This window comes from Corapipo altera, unplaced genomic scaffold, assembly GCF_003945725.1.
Source record: "Corapipo altera isolate COAL_440 unplaced genomic scaffold, ASM394572v1 60, whole genome shotgun sequence".
In the NCBI taxonomy this organism is placed as follows: Eukaryota; Metazoa; Chordata; class Aves; order Passeriformes; family Pipridae; genus Corapipo; species Corapipo altera.
In genome coordinates this window covers 5,776,906-5,800,904 of record NW_020884912.1, presented here as the reverse complement: position 1 = coordinate 5,800,904, position 23,999 = coordinate 5,776,906, and the positions used below count along the sequence as shown (strand labels likewise).

At 40.3% G+C, this 23,999-nt stretch overlaps 1 protein-coding gene across 2 annotated transcripts in view; it reads left to right on the top strand.

Annotated features, from left to right (window-relative positions):
- Positions 1 to 23,999, top strand: part of MBOAT1 (membrane bound O-acyltransferase domain containing 1) — a 56,366-nt gene that overhangs the window by 15,464 nt on the left and 16,903 nt on the right. Inside the window, exons 2-7 of one of the 2 annotated variants that reach the window (XM_027654182.1) lie at positions 7,251 to 7,396; positions 7,940 to 8,017; positions 11,680 to 11,775; positions 14,882 to 14,893; positions 21,770 to 21,825; positions 23,855 to 23,909. In XM_027654182.1, the coding sequence (XP_027509983.1) occupies positions 7,251 to 7,396; positions 7,940 to 8,017; positions 11,680 to 11,775; positions 14,882 to 14,893; positions 21,770 to 21,825; positions 23,855 to 23,909 (443 nt within the window). The remainder of the gene's footprint in view (positions 1 to 7,250; positions 7,397 to 7,939; positions 8,018 to 11,679; positions 11,776 to 14,881; positions 14,894 to 21,769; positions 21,826 to 23,854; positions 23,910 to 23,999) is intronic. The other variant, XM_027654183.1, reaches the window with a different exon arrangement.

Below are 23,999 nucleotides of genomic sequence, written 5' to 3'. Positions count from 1 at the left end.
AGTGTGCTACCTCATTGCTGAGTAGGCTGAAAAAATGATGCATCTCTCCTAATAACGTAAAGGCATTCTGGTTTAAAAGAACCACCTGAATGAGTAAAGGCTCCAGATTATTTGATTTTGCTGCTGTTTCTATTACAGGTAGGAATTAGTGCTGGCTATCTCAGGTACAAGGGAATTTCATCATTTGGCATTACTCGCTGAGAGAGGAGTAATTAATGAGATATAAGTAGTGGCAGAACATTGCTGCACATAAATAATCAGTGCTTAAACATCTGTTCAACACACAGAGTCATTACAGCTCAATGTGAGAGCTGTTGACAGCAAACTAAAGCTAGTTTTGGATCAGGTCCACATGTTAAATTTATCAAACATCAAAGGTAAATGTATGGGTGTGTGACTTAGCATTATGATGTAGATTTGACTTTTCAAGTTTGCTTTTGACTCAAATGTTTTTCTTTTAAAATTTTTGAAGACTCAGGGTTTAATGTGTTCTATAGCTATATTTGTGTGTCCTGCTAGTGATTATTCTGCTAGAGGCTTCCCAGAAGTAATCCAGAAAGAACATCTGTTTCAAGTTTATAGTCTAAATCATGGAAGGATATTTGACCCTGCAAGTACGGAAACAGCAGAATTTACCCAGGAAAACAGCACAACAGGCCAAAATACTGTCAGTTTGGTATATTCTACTTTACCAGCTCCGTTTTCTGCATGCAACTGCACAAAAAAAGCCAAGGCTATGACAACTTAGTGCTGTTTCTGAAAAGCTCAGTAATCTTAAATTAGTCATGCATATTTGCATTTTATCTCTCTCCCATAAGAGAAATTCTATATTCAAACCTTTGCTTCTGTCCCCTCAAAATCTTCCATAGGGCTCCTACAACACAAAGCCAGAGAAATGAGTTGTTTTTGTGTAGTATTGGAGCTGTGATGTTTCAGCAGTCAAATCAGTATTTCCCCAATGTATATTAATTTGTCTCCTCTCTAAGCCATGCCATTTACAGTCCACAGTGCCTGGCTAGAAAAAAAAAAAATACAAGCACCCTGCAAGTGGCAGTCAGTTCTGCTTTCTTTACAAATGCCTGTTTGTGCTGGCTCTCAGTGCACTGAGTTCTGTGCAAAGTGATACCACTGTGGGCAATAAAGGGAGCTACACAGATGATGTTACACAAATCCTTTTTCTTTGTGGAAACCTAAGTCAAAATTCTAGCAGTGGGAAACTTTCTATGATATTGCCCTCCTTTTGGGGGTGTTTGTCCCCTCCCTGTGTATAGCTAAGTGATCTCTACAGAGAATATTTGTCCTTATAGTTCACAAAAATAGTCTGGAAGATCAAAATATTTTGAAAAATTTCAGTAAGTATCAGATATCTTTGACATCTGATTAAAGACTTTTCCATCTCTCATTCTTAACACACCCATTTTAAATATCACAATTTGGATGTTATGAAATGTTATCATAACAGCAGATCTATTTTTCAACATCGAAGTAGAAATATCTTCTGCAAAGTGAACTTAAACATGTTGTTTGCCAGGTGTCTTTTGGTTATATGCACAAAAGAATCCTTTAAACATGGAAAACAAATTATTGCCCTTTTGTAGTTCTTGCTTTATTCTTTGCAAGAAAGACACCATCCTGGAAGATGGGGCTGATCTCTGGCAAAATGGAATCCTTTATTATGGCACCCCCTTTCCAAAATACTACCCAAGGGCTGTTGGACTCCACAGACAGTGGTTTGACTTGAGGAGTTACTACTGCTGTCAGTAGTTTCTGTTAACAAGATTTTTTATGCTTTTACAAATACTGAAAACAGCTGTTTGGTGATCTGTGTTAAGTTGGTTAATAGAGGAGAAATTCTAATTTTCCATATAAAAACCTTGTAACAACCTCCTAAACTAATGCTCAGTAGCTCATTAGTAGATAGCAGCAAACACAAAATGTCTTGACTATGAGTTACAACTTTATACTGAGCCACTATGAGAGGCCTCTGTTCTTATACTTTCTTTTGTTCAGCAGATGAAATGCAGATTTAAAGCCTTATTCTCTCATTTGTCTGGTAATTGCAAAGCCTGGAATAGAGGTATCTTCTGTGATATCTATAATCTGAGGACAGACAGGATTGTCTGCTGCACATCAAAGTGGACATGGACCTGGAGGCTAGCTGGAAATATTCTGGCAGCCTGGCTGTGCTGTAACACACTTATACCTCTGTGAATATGTATAAATCTGCAACATGTCTGGTTTTTGTCCAATGACTGTGTGCTACTTGGGACACACTGGCACCTTGTCATCCAGCAAGGGACAAGTTAGCAGTGTGACTGCTCATAGTGATTTTCATGGTGAGTGAATTCCAGCATTATTAGGAATTTTGCTTACAGAGGACTGTCTGGTTTGCGTAAGGGACTTAATTGCCATTTGGAGTTTGGAGAGAACTGCACGGTCAATTTGTTGTATCCTCCTAGATTTTTGGAAAGTGAGTCAGTCTTTCTGATAGTGAGTGTAAGGGAGGAAAAAAGTACTAGAGGAAGAACAAAGTATTTCTGTGGTCAAAACAGAATGCAGGATATTTCTTTCTGATGCTTAACTATAAGGAAAAGGTTTAAAGCACTAAAATAAGAGACTATGTGCTTGTACTTATACTATGTCTTCCTAGAGTGTGATCTAGTAACTCTCAAATTTATATTACCACTTTTTTAAATGGGGAGATTTGCAGATGCAAGGCTTATGGGATGAGGGAAAAGGAAACTTCCTGAAGTGGGTGATTAGCAGCCTACTTTGAACTACAGCAAGCAGTGATCAAGATTCTTTGTGATGATTTGGTGGAAGTGTATAAATCCAGGTTTTGTCTCCTCTCATATTTTCTGTTTCCTATCTCCAGAACTCCTAGCTAGGAAAACCACTTTCCATTTTCTTTTTTTAAGATTTTTGTGGGTTTCTTTCCTAGTAATTTTTCAGTGCACCAAGCAACATATTTACCTGTCACTTTTTGGGAATCCTCTATGGCTCCATGGCTTTCCTGGTAGAGGGATTTGGCAAGTTACTACTTTGTTTTCTTTCTTTTTTTTTTTTTTTTTTTTTTTTTTTTTTTTTTCCCTCCAGCCTTCACCATGGAGCCACTTTGCTTCCAGAACAAAAGGTGATAATTCTTCCTACTCAGTGTTATTTCCACTGGGCTCATGTCCTCCAAATGGTGAGATTTTTAGATCCATGCATTTAATGCCAGGTATTTGGAACCTTTATTTTGTGATTTGCCAGCTGGTATTTGCCCTTTAAAGTGCCTACCTGCAAATGGTTAGTGGGACCCGATAAAATACTGAGCAAAAAGTTTTACAGTTGTCCTCTGAGAGTAGTTAGGAAGTTGAGGAGATGACTTTTCTATGTAATATGCCCTGCCTGTTGATGGAGATGACTGGAAGTGTGGTGCCAAATCCCTAGGAGTTTGTGTGTCCCCTCCCTACAGTACCAGTCCAACGTTTGCCAAGTTGGTTTCACTCTGTTAAAAATGGTAGAAAATGCAAAGGCTCAAGGCAGATAGAACTAACCTTTTATGTACTTTGAGGGCTTGGGATATAGCATAATAGTATAAGGGGATTTTGAAACTGTTATGTTTGGTTATTCTTGCATCAGCATCATGGGTGCTTGGTCAGTTGGTTTGACCTGATTGCTTGCTTTGTATAAAACTCAGATTTGCAATCTAAATATCACTTTGAGTTATTGCTGCTACAGAATCTGAAGGAATAAGGGGAAGAACTACAGTTTATTTTTTTTATCGTTGCTCACACCTGATGTTTATATGCTCTGGATCCATCCAGATTTTTAAAGTTGGGACTAATAGAGAATAAAAGGATTCATTAACTAGACAACAATAATGATCAAGCCAGTTGAGCTGGAGCTGTTCCAGATTTTCTCTCTCTCCAAAAGTGCAGATATCTTGTTTCTGGATTGCAAGTCTGTCTTCAGCTGGCTGCGACTCCGATACAAGCCTTCCAGATGTCATTGCAGGATACTGTGATGAAACTGCCTTTCTGTCTTCCAGTGTGTAATCATGGAAAATGAAAGGAAGACAGTGTCTTCTTTTGGCAACCTGTCATATGCTCTGATTCCTAATTTTATTACATCTTACTCTCTAGAGCATGGAAGAAAATGACTGTAAAAAGCAAAGGTGTTTCTTTTCTGCTAGCTAAGTGGAGAGCAGATGAGCAAAATTTTTATGGCAATATTGAATAGATGTGACTGGCTAAGAAAATAGGTTAAATGGCTTGAGATGGGGGATCTGAATGAGAAGGGTTAATTCACATATAGTTTTTATTTCTGTGTTATTTTTATGTGGACACCACTCATCAATGTTCAGAAGCCCTCAGTAAACTGTGTATAAGGTGTTTTTAGCAACAGTGGAAATAACCAGAAGGGAATAGTATGAACCCTTTTCTTTTTGGGAAAAGAAAGGGAGAAAAGGGTGACATAGTTCACTTGTGATGCAGCACAATATTTCTTAAATTCTTAGGGATCTGTTTGCTTAGGTGCCTTAAATATGTAGAATAAAGAATAAAATTAATGTTAAATGAAATGCAGTAAAGTCACTGTCAGATGAACTGGCAGCCTTTGTGTGTACACATGTAAATGCTGTATGTGTTTAAAATGGTACATATAAATAACTAAACAGAGGTGGTAGTTACATGAAAAGCTATCATGTCCCTCTATTACTCTGTGGAAAACAGACCAAATCTGTTCAGTTACCAAATTACTGCTTGCTGTGTACATTGAGTCTGATGTTTGGCTACTCTGCAGAAACAGCCCTTATAAACTGAAAACTTATTGAAATGTAAGGGTGATGTGTACTTTGCTTTTATCCCAGTTCAAAGGTTTACCCCAACTCCTGCAAAAAGAGCACAGATAAGAAACCGTGTTGGTTAATTTGCACAACAAAATGAAGATGTGCTAGTGGCATGGTTGGTGTGCCCATCCTGACTTTAATCCAAGTAGCACAGGTGACACATGCTCGAAAGAATTGATGGTGTAGGCAAGCAGCAGCATATGTATGCAGGGCTGATCAGCTGTCCTTCACTGCATGATGTGATGTAATGGGTATAATGTGATGTGATGTCTCTGCTGCTTGCTTGCTGCTACTGCCTTAACTACTTAAATGCTATTACAAGCGTGTCTGCTGTGGGATCTTGCACTTTCCTTTTGCTGTGTGTGAACCTCTGAAATCCCAGCATCCTTAACATCTCAAACTGGGCATATGAGAGCTAGATGAAAGTAAAAAGCAAACACTTGCTTATCTTGATGACTTTTACTGGTGTAAAGCTTCTGTGAGTGTCTTTTAGACAATCAGCAACATCAAGTTCCTGTGAGTCTTTGCACTTTCCTCCTTTATACTGAATCAGAGAAGCTTTGCGTGCTGCAGAGTTGAGCTGCACTGGATTTGCTAGTGTGACCCTAAGTGGGAGCAGGCTGAGGTGGGATTAAGGTTCACTTTATTGTCACTGATGAGTTGGCATCCATCGATTTGGGAACTTGCTTAGAAAGCATGCAATCAGAGCAGCCCTGTAGGGGGTTCAGAGATTTCTGCTGTACCTCTGGCTGGGGAAGGATGGGAGCAAGGTGTTAATGTTCTGAGTGTAACTGTGGTAATAGACAAGAGTTTGGAATTTCTACTACAACATCTGTGTTTTGTGAGACCAGGGTAATTTTGTTCTCTTGCTTTATAAATCTTGCACTAAAAGTAAGAATTATTTGCTTCAGTATAGTTCTCTGATATCATCTGTTATAAATGCTGGTTGCTTACATGAGCAAGAAACCAATTGATATTGGCTCTGCTCCAAAGAACTAAAACTCAGCATACCTAAATATTTAAATTATTGCATTATTCTACTGCATGAGTGCCTGCATGACTAAAATAAAGCAACTGCAGCAATGAAGCCAACAAACCTCTAATAAGAGGATTTGCATGAACTGCACCACGTTGAATATGGTCCACCAGAATAAAAGCATTTTGGGGCTGTAGTATCTTGTTAAACACATTGTAAATGTTTTCGACAAGAAGCCTGGCTGAATCCAACCACCTCTGGGCAGCCAGCATGTCAGAGCATTTGAGTGAGATATATCATCCTGTCCTGGACTGATAGCTTTGGATAATCCTCTAATCCAAGTGATTGCTTAAGTGTTGCAGCCTATTTAGTTTTGCTCATTCTGGAATGACTTGCTACTGTGGAGCTCAGGGTGATTTAAAAAAAAAAGAAAAAAAAAAGAAAAAAAAAAAAGGACTGCAACTGAGTAAATGAATTTAACTCCAGCTGTCTAGGGTCCAGGGTGGACTTAAGGATGTTGTATCCTAATGCTGTATTTGCTCTGTTAGAGACAGCTCCTGAGCTCTGCTTTTTTCTCTGACTTCTGGGATTTTTGCTGAGGCTGCCAAAGACAAGGTGACTTGAAGAAGGCAGCATGATCTCAGTTTTGCTCTGAGGACACTGAAGCTTTTGCTTGTCCTTGTGTCTGATAAGAGCAGCCTCTAGTCATGTACTGTTTGCTCTCTGCGTGTCTTGTGCTCCCACTGCCATCGCTACCTTCTTACAATGGGGCCAGACTGATTCCCACATGCAGTAGCCAAAGAACAGTTGTATATTCCTTTAACTGTCTGCTTGGTGGTGGAACAAAGTTGTTTTCTTTGCACTGTTGAACCACAAAAAATGGTGAGTTGGAAGATCTGTGTGGAAGATGCTGTGGAGTGGAGGAATTCAACTAAGGCAGCTGTCCAGTTACTGCTGCTTGTGAAACAGTGTCACATCAGGATTGTTGATTTTGCCCTTGTGCTGGGGTTGGAGAAAGTCAGGCACTGGGGTGATGCTTCAAAATCCCAGTCTGCTTCCTGGCCTCTGCCTTCCACCAAGAGGACAGAGAAGGGGTCAGGCTGGCAGCTTGGTCACCTGCGTAAGGATGGCAAGAGAGTAGAGCCCTGCTCCAGGGAGAGTGAGGAACACCAGAGCCCTTCTGTACCCTGGGGTAGCTGGAGCCTGCTCTTCCTCTTGCATGAGTTTTTGGGTGCCTACAGGCTTGTTTAATCCCTTCTGTCTCTGGCCAAGAGAAGTTACCATATGGGCTCACATGTGAGAAAGCTAAGAAACAAAAGATTCATAGCTCACTTTTTTGCCCCTTTTACCACCTCTACTCTTAATTGTTCTGAGAATGGAGAGACTTCTTCCCCTTCTCCTCTAAGAATAACAACAGCTTTCTGTTTTGTTTGTCTTTTACAGATCAATTTTGTAGCATGTCAACTGTTTGCACTTTTGGCTGCATTTTGGTTTCGTATTTACTTGAGTCCCAGTCATGCCAGCTCCGCTGTTCGCCATGCATTTGCAACCCTCTTTGGAATATACTTTGCTGTCTTCTGCTTTGGGTGGTGAGTATTTAGTCACCATGTAGACAAAGCTTGGGTAAAAATATTTTCAAACTTCATATCAGCTTTTCTGGATCACATCTTTTTAGCCTTAAGGCGCTTAAGGTTATCCTAAAAAAATAAATTAAAAAAAATCTTAACCTACATAATCTATTCCAAATCTTCAAAGTAAGGTGAGTCATGAAAGTATTTTTAAGTGGAGTATTTAATTTAATTTGTGATGTTTATTCTGGAAGTTAAAACCATGCCAGTCTGCTTATGTTAAGATACCTCTTTTGGAAAAGATATATCGAAATTGAATGTGCACTTTGATCCAGGCTGCTCTTTCTCTCAGTGAAACACATGAATAACATCTTGTCAGTAAGTATCAGTCTATGTTGGATATTCAGACTATAACGATCTAATTGGGGTAATCCATGTTTACTGCTACTCTGATATGACATCTCATTTATGTAATTTGCATGGAAAAATATTCCCTTGCTCTGAACTGCCAGCACTTCCAGGTAACATAGAAATTATCTAAATACTCCCTTTCTTGTCTTTAAGGTATTCCATTCATCTTTTTGTCCTGGTGATGATGAACTATGGCATTATGAATATGGCGAGTATTCCCAACATCCACAGGTGAGCTGATGTGGCTGCAAGTGTGGAGCTGCCCCTCTGACACCTTCTCTGCTTTCAGGGAGAAGCATGAGGGGTTTTTAGAAGCACCTTCTCTTCTTTCCTGCTTTTCTTTCCCAGTTACTTGCAGGAGCTTTGTTCATCCAGTTACAGAAGCAGCTGTAATCTCAATTTGTGGTTTCTTGCATTGATGTATTTTCCTACAAAATTGCTGCCCTCAAAAGTTGACTTTTCCAGGCTTAATAATTTATGGCCAAACCTCTGGTTTCTTAAACATAATGAAGTCATGTTCTCCTTGGTCTTGTATTCTTGAGGATTGCATTTGATAATCCTTTTTAATGTGTTTTCCCCCTTGCTCTTTGGCCTTTAGGTATTTTCCACTTATTCTTGAGTTAGGTAGTTCAAATAAGGTCACTGTGGGAGCATAACTTAGTGATCCACAAAATGAAGTGTTGCATTTGGTACTGGGCTTTGAGCCGGAAAAAGTAGAAAGTACCAGAACTGTCATTGCTGCTTAGTAGAAGCTTATGTTATGATCATGAGAAGTTCTCCACCATGGTATTGATCTTTTCCCTATACAAATGCCTTAGAGGAAGGAAGGCACGTAAGACTCCTGAAGAGCTTTATCAAATGAGTGCCATCCTGGCCAAAAGACAAAAAGTGCTTTCTTATGAAAATGAAAACTACGGGATAGTTGTGTTTTCCTCTTTCACTGACTGAGAGGAAATTTGTGTGGAAGAACTTCTCTGTTCAGTCACTAAGCCTTCTCATGTGGGTACCATACTCTCTTGAGAGAGAGTTCAGCACCAGCAAGTTTTTAAAATTGTTAGGTAGAGTTGTTTGCTTCCCATCAGTTTGCATAAATAGGAATTTTTATTTGTAAAGCTGCTACTTTATAGCTGGTGGTTCTTCCCACTTCCGTACTTTTGTGTTGGTCTACCTAACAGCATGTGGTTAATACTGTGATTTCTGTCTCTGCTCTGTGTGGCTGTTTCTGTAGCTGCTGCTGAATGCTCATAATCCACAACAGTCTGGGCTGGTGAATGGAAAGCCTTTCTTCACTTGTCCTCAGGGCCAGGGCTGTCTGAGGATCTGATGTTCAGATAATCATCTTGCCTTCTTTTTAGTCACTTCCTGAGGAGAACTCTCTCTAAGTGGGATCCCCACTTAAGATTATTTAGAAACGTGAAGTGTAAACAACAAGCCTGTCTACAGCAGTCACTAGCATTTTGCACCAGCAAGATAGGTATTAAGGAGTTTTTTTCCGCCCCCTCACAGAGTGCAAATCCCAGAAGTCCAGAAATTATTAATAACTTCAGAAAAAAAAAGTAATTGGATAATATTTGTTAAAGAAATGGCATCCAGAGACCAAAACAAAAAGGTGTTAAAAATGTGTATTATTTGTTTCCTGGGCATTGTCCCTGCCAGTCACTTGAGGGAAATACAGGAGTTAGTGATTGTAGATCAGGGGAACCAAGTCTACACAAGGAATCATCCAATAGTTATTTACATCTTCCTAGGTAAGTTGAGGTGATGATAGGGAAATGGACACAGCTGGGAAAAATAGCTGTATACTGCAACACAAAATAAGCTGGTTCATATAATGTCACCCACTGCTGCAAGATAGTAATGAGTTGATTTGATTCAATGTGAAATGTCAATCCAACATACTGAAAAACCTCAGGAGGTCTGGGAGGATTGGGTTAGGACTTTTCCACTGTATTCCACTAGCCATGGCAGTGTGACTCAAAGTGCATCAACATTATGAATTTTGGCAAAATAACAGTGTATTCAGGCTTCTTGAGAGTAAGCTTGACCAATGTCGCTTTAAAGTCTGGAGCTGTTCATACAGGGGGCCTGTAAAAGCACAGAATCCCTCGTAGTGGGGCTTCAAGTCTTGGCTTTTTTTTCCCTCCAAAAAATACAGTGGAAGAGAACAAATGAAATAAACTACATAATTTAACCTTCATGCTCCTTTCCCTGGTTATTTTCTGATAGCTGGCTCTCTGGTGAGGCTGCTAACCTTCAAGGCCTATAAATGGACAATTTAATCCAGCAACAGAAGTGCTCCCAGCTGCAGGAGCAGTTCAGCATATCTCTCCCTGCTTGCCCCCCTTTCAATCTAAGTGCTTTACTCTTAAGTGTTGATGCTTATTTTAGATCCTTCAGGCTGTCTCTTACTGTTATATGTCTGAGATGGGTGACTTGCCTTTAGAGGGATGTTTGCTGCTCTCCCTAGATGAGAGAGGAGTCCAAAGACCTTGCTGAGGCAGGATGCCTGGGATGCCTGACCTAGATAAAATAAGATAAATTCTACGCTGAATCTCCTGAAGAATCTGTCGTGTCCCCTCAGTCTGCCTTTCATCCAGCTGTTTGCTATGGGCCATGTGACCTGCAGGATGACTTGCAATCCATCACTGTCGTTCACACTGCAGTTTATTAGACCCCAGGGAGGAAAAACTCATTTCTTTTAAAACCAGCCATAATTTTACAAAGGTCTGGCTCTTTTTCAGTTGTCTGCTGAGTGATCAGATTGTCTGATTTCACCTTTAGTTCTCCCCTGTGATTGATCCTCTTATGTGTCTGGGGGGCAATCCTGCTTGGCAATGTGTGCTTACCAGCCTCCTATGGCTCGGCTCTTCCTGGCATAGCAGATATGCCATCTTGTTCTGTAGTCTGTTGCTCTTTGCACCTTCTCCTCCACTTGGATAATTTCTGCTACAGAGGACACCAGTAGACCTGGTCCTGCCACGTACATGTGATGCAAGCCTTTCATTCTGGTGCCCCAGCTCTCCATTGCACTGTGTAGATTGCTTCATGTGTCAATCTGTTTCCAAACATCCATCTGCTTCTTACCTCCCCAGTATCCTCTTTCTTGCTCACATAAATACAGGGAGAAGTTACTTGTATGAAAGGCTGCATCTGCCCACGCAGACACTGCAACACTTGCAGTGTTCAACACTTCAGACTGTTCAGCTCTTAAGATAGAAAGAGTCATGCTACTGCCCTGCCTAACATAAGTTTGCTATCATCTTGAAAAACAGAGAATGAATTTGTCACACTCTACTTAAGGAATGCTTCTTTGTTGGACACAGTGATCTTAAAGGTCCTTCCAGACTAAATGATTCTATGATTCTTCTGGAAGATGGCATGTTTCAGCATGCAGAGCTGAAAAGAATAGGCTATGTGTCATTATATGCCTTTATAGAAAATCAGAGGAGAGAAAATACCTGAACCTTGAAATATTTTAGTCTCTGCTAGATCTGAGGGAAAGTTGTAAATAAAGAACATTTACAGATTTTAAAGTCAGTAAATAACTTCAGTGATGCACATACAGTATCATCTGGTTTCAAATACTTTAGTTGGGCAGAAATTTCAAAATAATATGTGAAGGTGGGCACTCTGAAATTGAAATATGCAACTTGAATTGATCCTATTTCTTCTTTTGTTTTTTCCCCACCCCCAGAGTGAAGAGACATCTCCCTAATGTTTCAGCTGGGTACACAAAACTATCAGTCCTCTTTGAAAATTTCTTCCAGGTCTTGTAGCATAGCTTCAGATTTGTTAACAATCTAATTTGCAAAAATCAAAAGTAGCCCAAACCCAATTTAGTTCTCGCTGGTACTTGTGTTGGTAACTATGTGTTCTGTATGTTGTGTTTTTAGGTACTCCTTTGTCGTAGCTATGGGATACCTCACGTTGTGCCACATAAGCCGAATATACATATTTCATTATGGTATTCTCACTACAGATTTTTCCGGGTGAGTGAGTCTGCAAGCTGGTTCCTGTTTCAATTAGTATTAGTTAATTTTGGTACGTTTTAAGAATAATTTGTATGTTACCTGTGGAGCACCTGCAATTTTTTTCCCTTAAGCTTTTTGTTGTGGGGTTTTTTTAGGTTTTTTTTAAGGAAGGAACAAACACTGTATGATTTTTGCACTGACTCATTGTTTCTACTGTTTTTTTGTGAGGCACTGTCTAGTTAGGAAAGTAGAGCTTGGTTAGCTAGGCTTCCACCTAGAGCAGCCTGGAAGGGTAAGTCTGTACAGCCTCTTACTGGAGTTGGAGGACTACTATGGCCCTGGTGAGTGGCACGGCTGGTGCTCTGGTCCCTGGTGGTCTGCCCTGAGAGGTGAGGTGGGCTGCTCTCCTTCCAGCTTCCTAGGCACACCTGTTGTCTCTGTGTCGTCCTTCTCCCCATTCTGATTTATCTTGAAGCCCCAGCTGGGAAGGTGTTTTTCACCCATCCCAGGCACTTCAGCGGGCATGAGGGGAGGGCTTGGGCAGGGGGTGAGCTGCTAGGGGAGCTGGAAGCTGGCTGAGTAAACCAAACAGACATAAGAGATCAGCTTTAGTTGTTGGCACCAGCTTTATGGGTTCTCTCAGGGGGGCAGGTTGTGGCTGCTGTTTAATTAGCACAAGTTTTTATATGCCATGCATTTCCATGAAACAGTGTTTTTCATATATGCTGTAGTCTCTGATTTTACTGAAGCAGAGGATGCTTTGCAAAAACAGAGACAGCTAACCCTACATGTTTTATGAAAGGAGGGTATGCTTTTGCATGCTTTAAAAACAGTGTGCTCATCTGCATTCCACTTGTTTAATTGAATGTCTGAATACAAACTAATTAGTAACATACTATGAAAAAATTCTGTAAACTGGCACAGTAAGTTGTGACATGACTCTTCTTAGTCTGTCATCTTACAGTTATAGAGTAGGAGATTGAAGATTTTTGCTGTCTGTGTGCACGTGTCTCTCTCAGAGGCAGTGGGTTTAAGCATTTAATTAAATTTTAGGGGGTGGAGGGGAAGTTGCTCTGTGAATTCTGGGTTTTTTTATTAGAGAAGGGTGCAGAAATGGGAACTCACACATTTAGAGAAATTTTAGTTCTATAATTTTTCTGTGGTTCTTTTAATACAAAAAAGCATGTCTTGAAAGAGTGTGACATACCAAGAAGCCTGTAAATGAGATTAGAATGCTATAGCTCTTTGTGTGTATGAGACAGGGGCAGAGAGAGAAATGCAAGAGATCATACTTTTGTGAATAGTGCATTCAGAAATGCTCTGTGAGGCATATTAGCTCTCTCTCTCTGAAGATATTTTAATAAAGATCCAGCTGAGACTGGGGGTTTATTTTATAAACCAGGTAGCATTTTCTTCTCTCTTGATGAAAAAAGAACTACTCTTATTTAATGATGAGTTCAAGAATAATAATGGCAGTGAACGAATAATACCCGAACTTACTGTGTTTTTTGTTTTTGTCCTGGTGCTTCAAGATACACACCAATTTATAAACTTGAGTCAAACATAAAACTGCCAGGTAGTAAACAAATGGAAAATATAGTATGGATATGAACTGCATCTTCATGGTATATTTTAAAAGCTAACATAAATAAAAATACTGTAGTGGTATCAATAAAAACTTGCAGTCCAAAGTGGTGAAACCCAGGTCTGCCTCATAAATCTGTCTTAAAACAGCTGTAAATAATATGTGCCCACTGAGGCTTTATGCACATACCTGAACAGATGTGATGACCCAGAGAGACAAAATATACTTTCTGGCCACAGTTTTATCATGTATGAGCAGCAACTGAACCTCCTCTTGCTTGTCCTGCCATATTTGATGGTTCCTCTTCTATTGCATAAAAGATAGTTGATAACTGATAATAGGGAAGCATTCAGGCAGGTTCCTAGCTGGAAGGATGGTCTTAAATTTCTCCCTTAGGACTTCATAAACAACTGAGACAGAATCTGTGGAGCCGTGCCTGTCTCTCTCCAGCCTCCCACCCTTTTAGGTGAATGTGGTTGGGGATATACATTGAGAAGGCAAGATACTGGATTTAGGGGAATCTTTAAGTTGGAAAAAAAACCCCGTCATCTGCAGACTTGTGTTTGAGGTCTCAATATCCTGTAAATCTCTGGTGATATCTGGTTGCAAGGAGGAGTTTTAATCTGCATCAAATAGGCACTTAACCAGATCTAGTGCCATCCCTTTTCCAATATCAGTTCCCTAAAATGACAAGCCAGATGTTAAATGAGTGTTTCCCAGCATCAGTGCTGAAAGCCAGCGTCCTTCATTTTCTCTCTTGACCTGCTTTGTGCACCTAACAACTTGCATGCATAACCCTTTTGATGTGTGCTTGCAAATACTTTTTTTTTTTTAGTGATAGTTGGTTGTGCTATTTGTTTGGAACCCCCATATTTTGTGAACACAGCTTGTAAAATGCAGGTAGAGATGGAGAGAACAAAATAACTTTTGAGTTATATCATAAGAAAACTGGAAAATGGAAGATCAAACTTCAGTGCATTGCTTCAGGGTTAAAAAATATGAAATAAGCGACTTGTTCCCTACTGGTGACTAGTTAATTCTTCTGACTCATGCAAACAGTAGGTTTAGTCACCGAGTCCCACAGTCAGAACTGTACTCAAGCTGTTTGCAGCAATTTCTTGATTTAACAGTTTTTCATGTATTACATAGTACTCAAGGAAAAACTAATTTTTTTTTTAAACTACTACCAGGTTTTAAGGAAAATCAGTTCCAGCTTGCTGCACTTGAATTTTAATTTCTTTTTAAAAATATATATATATATATTCTATCAAATATATATATTCTATCAAATCTCTTTCATTTATATGGTTTCTCAAATGAGTAATGACATAATGTAGGAACTTTGTTTACTACTTTCTCAAAGAAAACTATTCATTTTTTAACACTAATTAAACAATAACTGAATGCTGTACTTCACCCTTAATTCAAATCAATCTTTGAGAGAAACATGCATGTTTTATTTTGATTGACATTTATACATAATACCTGGAAAAACTAAATCCTAACTCTTTCTCTCTCTTATTTCTTCTTTATGCTAAGAGGATTATGCTGGTAAGTTGCCTGCTTTCTATATAACTTTATAAAACCAGTAGCAATATCATACACTTTGTGTTTTTTCCGTTTGTATCACAGGCTCAGATTGAGTATAGTAATACTATGGCTTTAAGGAAAAATTAGTTTAAAGTAAGGAATCTTGATTGTGATTTTTGGAAACTAGTAATAGATATGGTTTCAATCTAGCAAACTACATGAACAAGTGCCATATGCATATGATCATCTGGATGGAATTCAGAGGATGTCTGCATCCATATGGAACTTGTGTCTTTTTAATCCTTTGCTTGATTAAACTCGTAGAGCTTTTTAGTTTCCTCTTTGAATTCTTGCAGTGTCTGACCAAAATTTCCTAATATTACAGGTCATTCAGTGAAATGTCAGAGTGATTGTGCAGATGTGAGTTTCTGTCATGTATGAGGAGCGGCTGAGAGAGCTGGGGTTGTTTAGCCTGGAAAAAAGGAGGGACCTTGTAGCACTTTACAACTACTTGAAAGGAGGTCGAAGCAAGGTGGGGGTCAGTCACTTCTCCCAGGTAACAAGTGACAGGAGAAGAGGAAATGGCCTCAGGTTGCGTCAGGGGAGGTTTAGTTTGGATATAGGAAAAATTTCCTCATGAAAAGTATTTTCAAGCACTGGAACAGGCTGCCCAGGGAAGTGGTGACATGGTGCTTGGGAACATGGTTTAGTGGTGAAGGTGGTAGTCCTGGGTTAGTAGTTGGACTTGATGATCTTAGAGGTCTTTTCCAACCTTAATTATTCTAAGATTCTTGCTGCCATTCTTTACAGCAGAGATAACTCACTTTGTGAAAATCACCACACACACTGACACTGCTTTCAATCTTCTGTTGGTCTTAGAGAGACCATAGCTGAATTATCAGGGAGACTCGAGCAGTTTTCTTCCCCACACATGTCAAATCTGTACCTCTTACATGAGTGTTTTGGTGGACATCACTCCTCAGATGTCATGGACATCTTTGTGTTCGCCCTATCCCAAATGCAGAACAGCAGCAGCAGCATTCTCAGCAAACTGCTTAGAAAGGGATGATCGTCTAAAGAGCCCTCTCGAAAAGCCGTATAAGCAGATACTTTAGTAACAAGTGTCACTTCAGGCAGTGAATTTTTGCTGGGTTGTTAGTGCTTTGTTGCTTTTTTTTTCCCTCTCGATGGCTTAGTATCAACCACAAAAGGAAGGAATAAAGGTACAACGGCTGTTTTTTACAAAGGAAATACATTTGCTGACGAGAGCAAAGATAGCTGTGCTCTGTTACCATGCTAAAACACAGTACAGAGATGCTAACTGATCCTGCAAATTCAGTTGGTTATTTTTATTTTCTTGTCTTCTGAATGTATGACATGCAGTGAGTTGTTGCACTGTCCGTCCCAGCAGCTCTGGGTAACTTTGGTCTGCAGCTGGGGCAGTACAGCAGTGCAGGTGCAGGGGAGTAAGGGGGGATCGGTGTGTTTCTGTGCCCATTTGCTGCTTTACTGCTCAGATGGGGGTTTGTCCACTTGCAACTGCACTGAGATCATTTACCGTTGGGTACACAGGATCCCTACAAGAACTGCAGTGTGGGAACTAGGCAAAATTCAAGCAGGCAGTCACTACTAGAGAACTCCACGCAGATTGTGCATCCCAGGGCAGCAGAACACTTCTCCAGAAGTAAACACTCTTTTAAGTGAAATGCTTCTATAGTGAAGGCTTAAGAAGCACTGTTTGGGAGCTCTCACAGAAAAAAAAAAAAAGAAGAAAAAATGGCAGCACATCAGCACATGAAGCAAATTGGAAGTTGCTTTGTAAGTGCAAGTGTGTTTAGTGAAGTGTTTTTCCTCTGTGTGCTTCAGTACTTCATTTTAGTGTTGAAAGTAAAAGTAAGAGCCCACTGCCAGTGAAACTGTTGTGATGTCTCTGGCTTGGCCATCCCCTCATCAGCATGGTTAACGTCATAGTAGAATGTGACTGTGTGAGCTTCTCAGCGTGGCTTCAGGGCTAAAAAGGTAACCCTGAAATAAATGTTTGCTGTTTTGGAGTCTTTTCTGCTATGAGCCTTTTGACTCCACCTCCTCTCTTAGTGAAATCAGGTCAGTGGAAACTATTTCTAGCAAGCATGTGCCAGACTTCTCCACGGGATTACCTCAGGTCAAGCAGACTGTGCTTGGTAAATGTCTTTTCTTTTGTAACCACCGAAACTTGCTCAGTGCAAAAGCCAACCTGTAATGTGGGGAAGATCCCCACAACAGTCTACTACCAATGCTAACATCTTTAGTTCCACTGGCTTGGCAAATTTATTGCATTGGGGAAAACTGTATTTAAAAATTACATTAACTGGTATGTTTCCATTTGGAAGGTTTAATTAGGGGGTAAAACCCTCTATTGAACATTCTGTAAACTGTTGCATTTTAGTCTCGTGTTTGTAACTGTAGTGCTTAATAGGACAGGTGAAGAGGAGAGGGTGTGGAATCCCCACTCAGCACGTGGCTGCAAAGCGATTCGTAGGTGTTCAAATACAATGGATTTCAAGTTGTTTAGCCTTCTAAATTTGTTTTATTTCAAATGCTTCCTTACTAGAGATAAATATGCTTCATCTGTAAATGCACATGTGGTAGGTAGATTTTAAATTCAACCTAATAATTTACCCCATTCCAATAACCTCTGTGTCTCAAAATTAGGGAGTAAGAAAGGTAATTGGAAGTTTTATAATTTTGTTAACTCCCCTTCTTGTTTTTAGCACTATTGACTTTTCCAGTAGAATCTAAGTGTTAAAATATTACCATGTTGGAAACAGTTGACTACATATGATACGGTGATGTATTTTATGTATTAACTTACTCAGTGTTTTATTGCTCTTTAAAACTAGAGCTTGCCTGAAAGACTAAATAGAAATGACAGTTCAATACTCTGGTATTGCAAAGTTTTAATAATCAAAATTCACATGCTTGGGAATTTATGATACTGTTTCCCCCCCCCAAAATTAAGGGAGAGCTCCAGTAGTGTCATTATTTTGTTGTGCTCTGCCTATTCCTGCAGTGAAGGCATGGTTATCCCATGAGATCAAGTCAGTGGGGAATGGTAGATGGGTGAGAGAGGAGGAAGATGCTCCTTGTTCACCTGAAACCTTGCTTACCTTTGCTGTGAAGTGTTATCTGACACTGCTCTTGTGAAAGATTTAGTGTGTGTCATCCCAGTGCCACTGTACAGCAGGTTTTCACCTTCCCAAGTAGGGTATAGAAGAGATCACAGAATTGATTAAGTTGGAAAAGACCTCTGGGATCATCGAGTCCAACCTATGACCTAACACCGCCATGTCAACTAGACCATGGCACTAAGTGCCACGTCCAGTCTTTCCTTAAATACATCCAGGGATGGTGACTCCACCACCACCTCCCTGGGCAGCCTGTTCCGATATCTAATCACTATTTCTGTGAAGAATTTTTTTTTAATGTCTGACCTAAATCTCTCCTGGTGCAGCTTGAGGCCATTTCCACTTGTCCTGTCACTGGTTACCTGGGAGCACCTGGATGCAACCTCCTTTCCTAGCTGTAGAGAGTGATAATGTCACCCTTGAGCCTCCTCTTCTCCGATTCCCTTAGCAGCTCCTCATAGGACTTGCACTCCAGACCCTTCCTCAGCTTCGTTGCCTTTCTTTGGACTCAATCCAGCACCTCAATGTCCTTCCTTAAGTGAGGGACCCAGAACTGAACACAGTACTTGAGGTGTGGCCTCACCAGTGCTGAGTACATGGGGACATGTACTGAATACTGCTGGTCACAGTATTCCTGATATAGGCCAGGTTGCCACTGGCCTTCTTGGCTGCCTGGGCACACTGATGGCTCATGTTCAGCTGGCTGCTGGCCAACACCCCCACGTCCTTTTCCGCTGGGCTGCTTTCCAGCCACTCTGGAAAATATGTATGACATGTAATACGATGATGTCAGGAGGGAGAATGGAAGGTATCTAATGTACTTTATAGCTGTCCTTCCCACCCACGATGTCAGAAGCATCACTTTTGTGCTTGCTTGTCTCCTTTGGAGGTGGGATTTGAGGGAGACAGACTGTCTGTCTTTTCTGATTAAAGTGCAGGAAAGGCTGACTTTTTCTGCTGGGTTGCAATGTGCCATCAATGAGGCAATGAATTCCTAATATAGATGAAGAGAACATCTCTCCTCTGTGTTTATATGTTGTATGACTTTAGTGCAGGCTGTACTCTGGCTTCCCTCAGTTAATCATCACGTCAGGATTGTTTGCATTTTGGTTCTCTCTGGCTTACCATGGGGGCCCAATTTTCTAAGTCAAGTGTCTAAATTTAGGCACTTAAAGTCATACGGTTATGGCTCAGACCCTGAGTTTTAAAGTTACTCACTTCACTTATTGGCGTGAAGCACTTACCATAAGAAACATATGCAACAAATTGAACCAATTTGAATCAAGTGTTAATGTTCCTCCATAAAGCTAAAAGATCAAGCACTGACAAAATAAAAATCTCTGTTTATTGCAGTAGAACTGCTGGTTCGCTGACAGCCTCTGTCTCTCTTAAGGATTAAAAAGATCTGCCTTTTCATATGCTTAGAGGATTAGGATTTATGTATCTTTGAAAGCAAAACTAAATTTTGTCTGGGAAAATCTACTTTGAGAAACAGGATGTTGAAGATAATGGTGAAAACAGCTTATAAATAATTTTTCTTGAAAGATTAATTGGAATAAAATTTAGAATAACTATTTTACAATATTGAAGTTGTCTGGAAGGTGAAAAGTCATTGTTGAATTTGTCCATTCCTTAGCTGGTTTAGGTGACCCAAAGAGAACTGATGTACAAACCCATGTGTTACATTTGTATTCAAGTTCTGTGCATATTTAAGTCTATTCTGAATTTTATGTGCAAACTTTTTTTGCCTACATTTCAAGCAGGGACTGCTGAAACAATAAAAATAATTTCTGATTATGAAGTTGGTTGATATTGTGTGTTCTGGTTTTGGGTAGAAAATGCAAATTGCCCACACAGAATTACTTGTGGACTCTGAAAAAGATCAGTCTTTTGCCAGAATTTGTGAATTTACCATGGTCCGCGTATGAATTATCTTGAAAATCAGTTTGATTTATCTTAGGGGGATAGCCTGGTTGCAAACAGTTTATCTTAGCCACTGGGATTGTAACTAGTAGGTCAGTTTAGCCAAGGATGATCCAAAATCTCTTGAAAATCTCTGCAGAACATGAGTATTTTAATGTTATTTTAGATAGAGACATCATTGAATGTAACTTTTGCACTTTTCTTCTTTCCTTACCTTGAGAATTTTCTGGGGAAAATACAACTCTTGAACTAAAAAAAACCTTCAACTTTTTTTGCTTTAATTGTGTTCCAGAAAATATATTGCAATAGTTAAAATGAGTAGCTGTAATATTTGGATTAATCATCTACATCTCTTAAAAAGGTTCCATATACTGATCAAACTGTAAATGTATACATGCATGTATACAAACTTGAGTTTTAATTTCCAGGTTGAAGACATCAGTTGTGTTCAAACAGAAACTTCTATATGGTTAATGTTAATTTATCCTCAAATTGAGAAACAATCCATTGTATAAATCCTCAGTGAAGACAGGTCTCTCATGTGGAACCGCTTTTACATGCAGTCATCACAATTAATGCTTTAAAAATAATGGTGAATCCTCATCACCCATTTCCACCTCTTGGCTATTGTCGTTGTGAAGGTCTCATAGATATGTGAGATCTGGGCACCCTGTGCTGGTGTCCCTGGGGGCAGAGAGGTGGGGAAAAGCAGTGTGAACAGGTGCTCATCCTTTGCTTTGCCAGCCATGGGTTCCTCCAGATTGCAGTTGTTCAGTGCCAGGTTTTGTGTTCAGAGCTCCAGAGCCCTTAGAAGCTGTATATGGACTACAGTTACCCCTGGAGCCTCTGCCAGTGAGGAAGTAGTCAGTTGTCTCCATGGTGTTCCCCCCATCTTTCTTCTAACCTACCTCTAAATGCTCTTGGCTGTGTCCTTTACCCTCACGGGAAGCAGCTCCTGATGCCCCCATGCTGAGTTTTGTCTTTTTCCCTAGTCCTTAGCTGCAGCAGCTCACACTTGCCTTCAGTGCCAAGAAGCTCTGTCAAGTTGGAAATGGGAACTATAAGTGGCTCTATTGGGCATACTGGTTATTTCTATGCTGCATGTTTAGTTGGCACCAAAGCTTCTGGGTGGTTGTAAGCCTGGCTCAGGTACAGCTAACTCATGTTCTCAGAGGTCCCAGATCCCACATGCCTGTACACTCCCAGTTGGACAGTGTATCTTGCACAGGCTGTTCACAAGGCAGTTGCATGGCCAAGGAGCAAGTGGGAAACTGCTGTGCTGACAGCTGTTCTGGTATTTGCACACAGTCCTAATTGATAGAGCTATTCATGTGGGGAAATAAGCATCTGTATCTGCAGAATCAACATTTTTTTAGGGCACTGAGGAGACAGACAATAGGAGAGTAACAGCAAGAAGAGCCAGAGTTATGTTACAGAAGCCTTGCTGTATTCTAGTGTTGCATTGAATTTGGTCTTTGCCTGAAAGGAAGCTCAGTGGACTGCAGAAGCTGGTATTTCCTAGTAGTGTGATTTCTTCTGAACTACAATTTGCACTGCTGCACGATAGGGAGACATAAAATAAGGCTTTGTGTGTACTTAGCAATTAAAAATTCCAGTGCAAGTTACTGTGGGGTTGTTTTGAACCCAGGCAATTGTCTTATGCCTGAGTGCCTCCTTCAGTTTTAATTGGATGTTTTCCACTTGTTGCTAATACAGTTATGCCTTTTAAAGGAATAAAGACATTCAGTAAGAAAGTTGGGAATAATTTGTACTACAAGACATGTAACTATTGTTTCTGTCTTTGTTATAGTCCGCTGATGATAATTACACAGAAGATCACAACACTTGCATGCCAGTTACATGATGGTAAGAAAAAGGAATCTCTTCCCGCGTCCTGATGATGACCTTTTTATTCCAGTGCGTTCTATGGCTGAGATATGGAGTGAATGAATGTAGTTCAATGAGTTGTTTCAAATGAAGAAGAAAAGTGCTTTGTGGAGGAAAATGAGAAACTTCAAATTGTAATCGGTTCTCTAGGATCAAATTGTCTTTGCAATATCAAAGACAACGGTATTTTTCCCTTTGGGTACTCTAGTTCCTTTGGGCCTAATTTGGATTTTAGCTAGTACTGGTATCTCCTGTTTAGATGCTACAGTGCATCTCCATGAAGCTCTCTGAAGCTGTTATTGGTTCTCAGAAGTCAAGAGTTGTGTTTGGTGCATGGTTTTAGTCATTAACGTTAACTTAGCAAAAAATATGCTAGCGCTGATATATTCAGTGGTAATATACTCCATGAGTTGTGAGAGATAGAATTCAATAGCTTTTTCCCAGTGCAGAGCAAAGCACAGTTGCAAGCAAAATAGCATTGTCTTCAGTCTTGTGCTGTGCTGTGACAAAGAACACTATTATTTCCCAGTAAAACGCCTGCGTGTAGTACAGTGTACGGTGCAAAGGCTACAAATGTCAGTTGTCATCAGTAGCACTATTGCTTGCACCTACTGATGTTGCAGTGTGAATTTCTGATGGTCTGAGGCCCATTGCATTATAAGATATGGGCAACTAAATAAGTAACCTGCTATAGAGTTGTTATGATCTAGGATTTAGGTGATGGCCACATCACAGACTGCAGGTACACACCTAGAATATGGAAGGTAAATGAACAGACAGAAAGGAAAAAACTAACAGCAGAGGCAGGAGTGTTTTAAACAGATCAGAAATCCTACAGATTAATGACAGTGGAAAAAGGCTCATTATATTGTAAACACCCATATATGGAGCAGTTGATCAAACGGAGGCAGCTTGCAGTTCAAGCATCAGTGACAAATTTCTGTTTGTAAAAGTTTAACGCAGCTGTCCATAAATGGAAACAGACAAACAAAATACCCAGCCCTTTAAGTAATTAAGTGCTTAATTGTTTCTCTGAAGCTCAGGCTCTCTTAATATTTACAAACTGAAACAGTAGAGAGAGAATGGAAATGAGCAGCTTATCAGCAGTCGTTTTAGGAAATGGGTCCTCTGTGTGTGTGTTGGTAATTACGACCAGTAGGTTTAAAACAGTAGTGTAAGTTGATGCCAAGCCCCTCATCCACATGCATGCTTGGATCAGTGCTGTGAATCATCCCCTGGTGAGTTCTGCTGAAGCCAGTGGGATTCCTCACAGTATGAGCAGTTAAAGCTTCAGAGTGAAGATCTGGAGCTATTTGCTCTAAGCAACAGCAGTTTACCACTGGGCATCACACAAGATTTTTTCCTTAGTTTTCCTGGGATGTTGAGTCTGTGCTCTACCTCTGGCCCCAAAGGTCTTGTGCACTCAACAGGAGGTCACCCTTCCAGTCTGGACCTCATACAATTCCAGATTATTACTGATGTGTATGTTTAGGCTTGCTCCAGCAGCAGGCAGCTGGGTTGCTCTTTCACACCAGTGGAGCTTCTGTTCCCTGAGAGCCTGCTTCCCTTCCACTGCCCACTCCTCCTGCTGTGAAATGCTCCATTTCTCACCAAGGAGCCAGTGGGAGGCTTGTGCTTAAATGAGCCAGCGGCTTCTGGCAACTGAGGTTTTTCCAGCCCAGGACTGTTCGTAGAGACTGCTGGGGGTCACTGCCAGTTGATGGCATTGCCAGTTCCATTGTGTGTGTGGGAATGCTATGGCTGCTCTTCCTGACAGTGTAGGGTGAGAAAGGGGGAATGAGGTAAGAAACTGGGTAAAGAGATAGGGTAGAACATGAATATACTTGACCTAAAAGTTAGGAATTGAGATGTATTACAACTGCGTGTGACAAAGAAATTTTGAAGTTTGTGGTTTTAGAAAGTTACATGTGGGGTGCAAACATTAGGCTTTGGGAATAGCTTTTACTGTTTGTCTTTTGGAAAGATCTAATGTGACTTTTTTTTCTAGGAATAGGGCGACAAGCTGAGGAACTCACTGCTGAGCAAAATCGGCTTGCTGTAAAGTAAGGGTGTAATTCCCCTAGTGATTTGTGTTTAATTTCTCCCAAAGAAGTTTAGGGTGTGGGTTGTTTATTTGGTTTTATTGGTTTTTT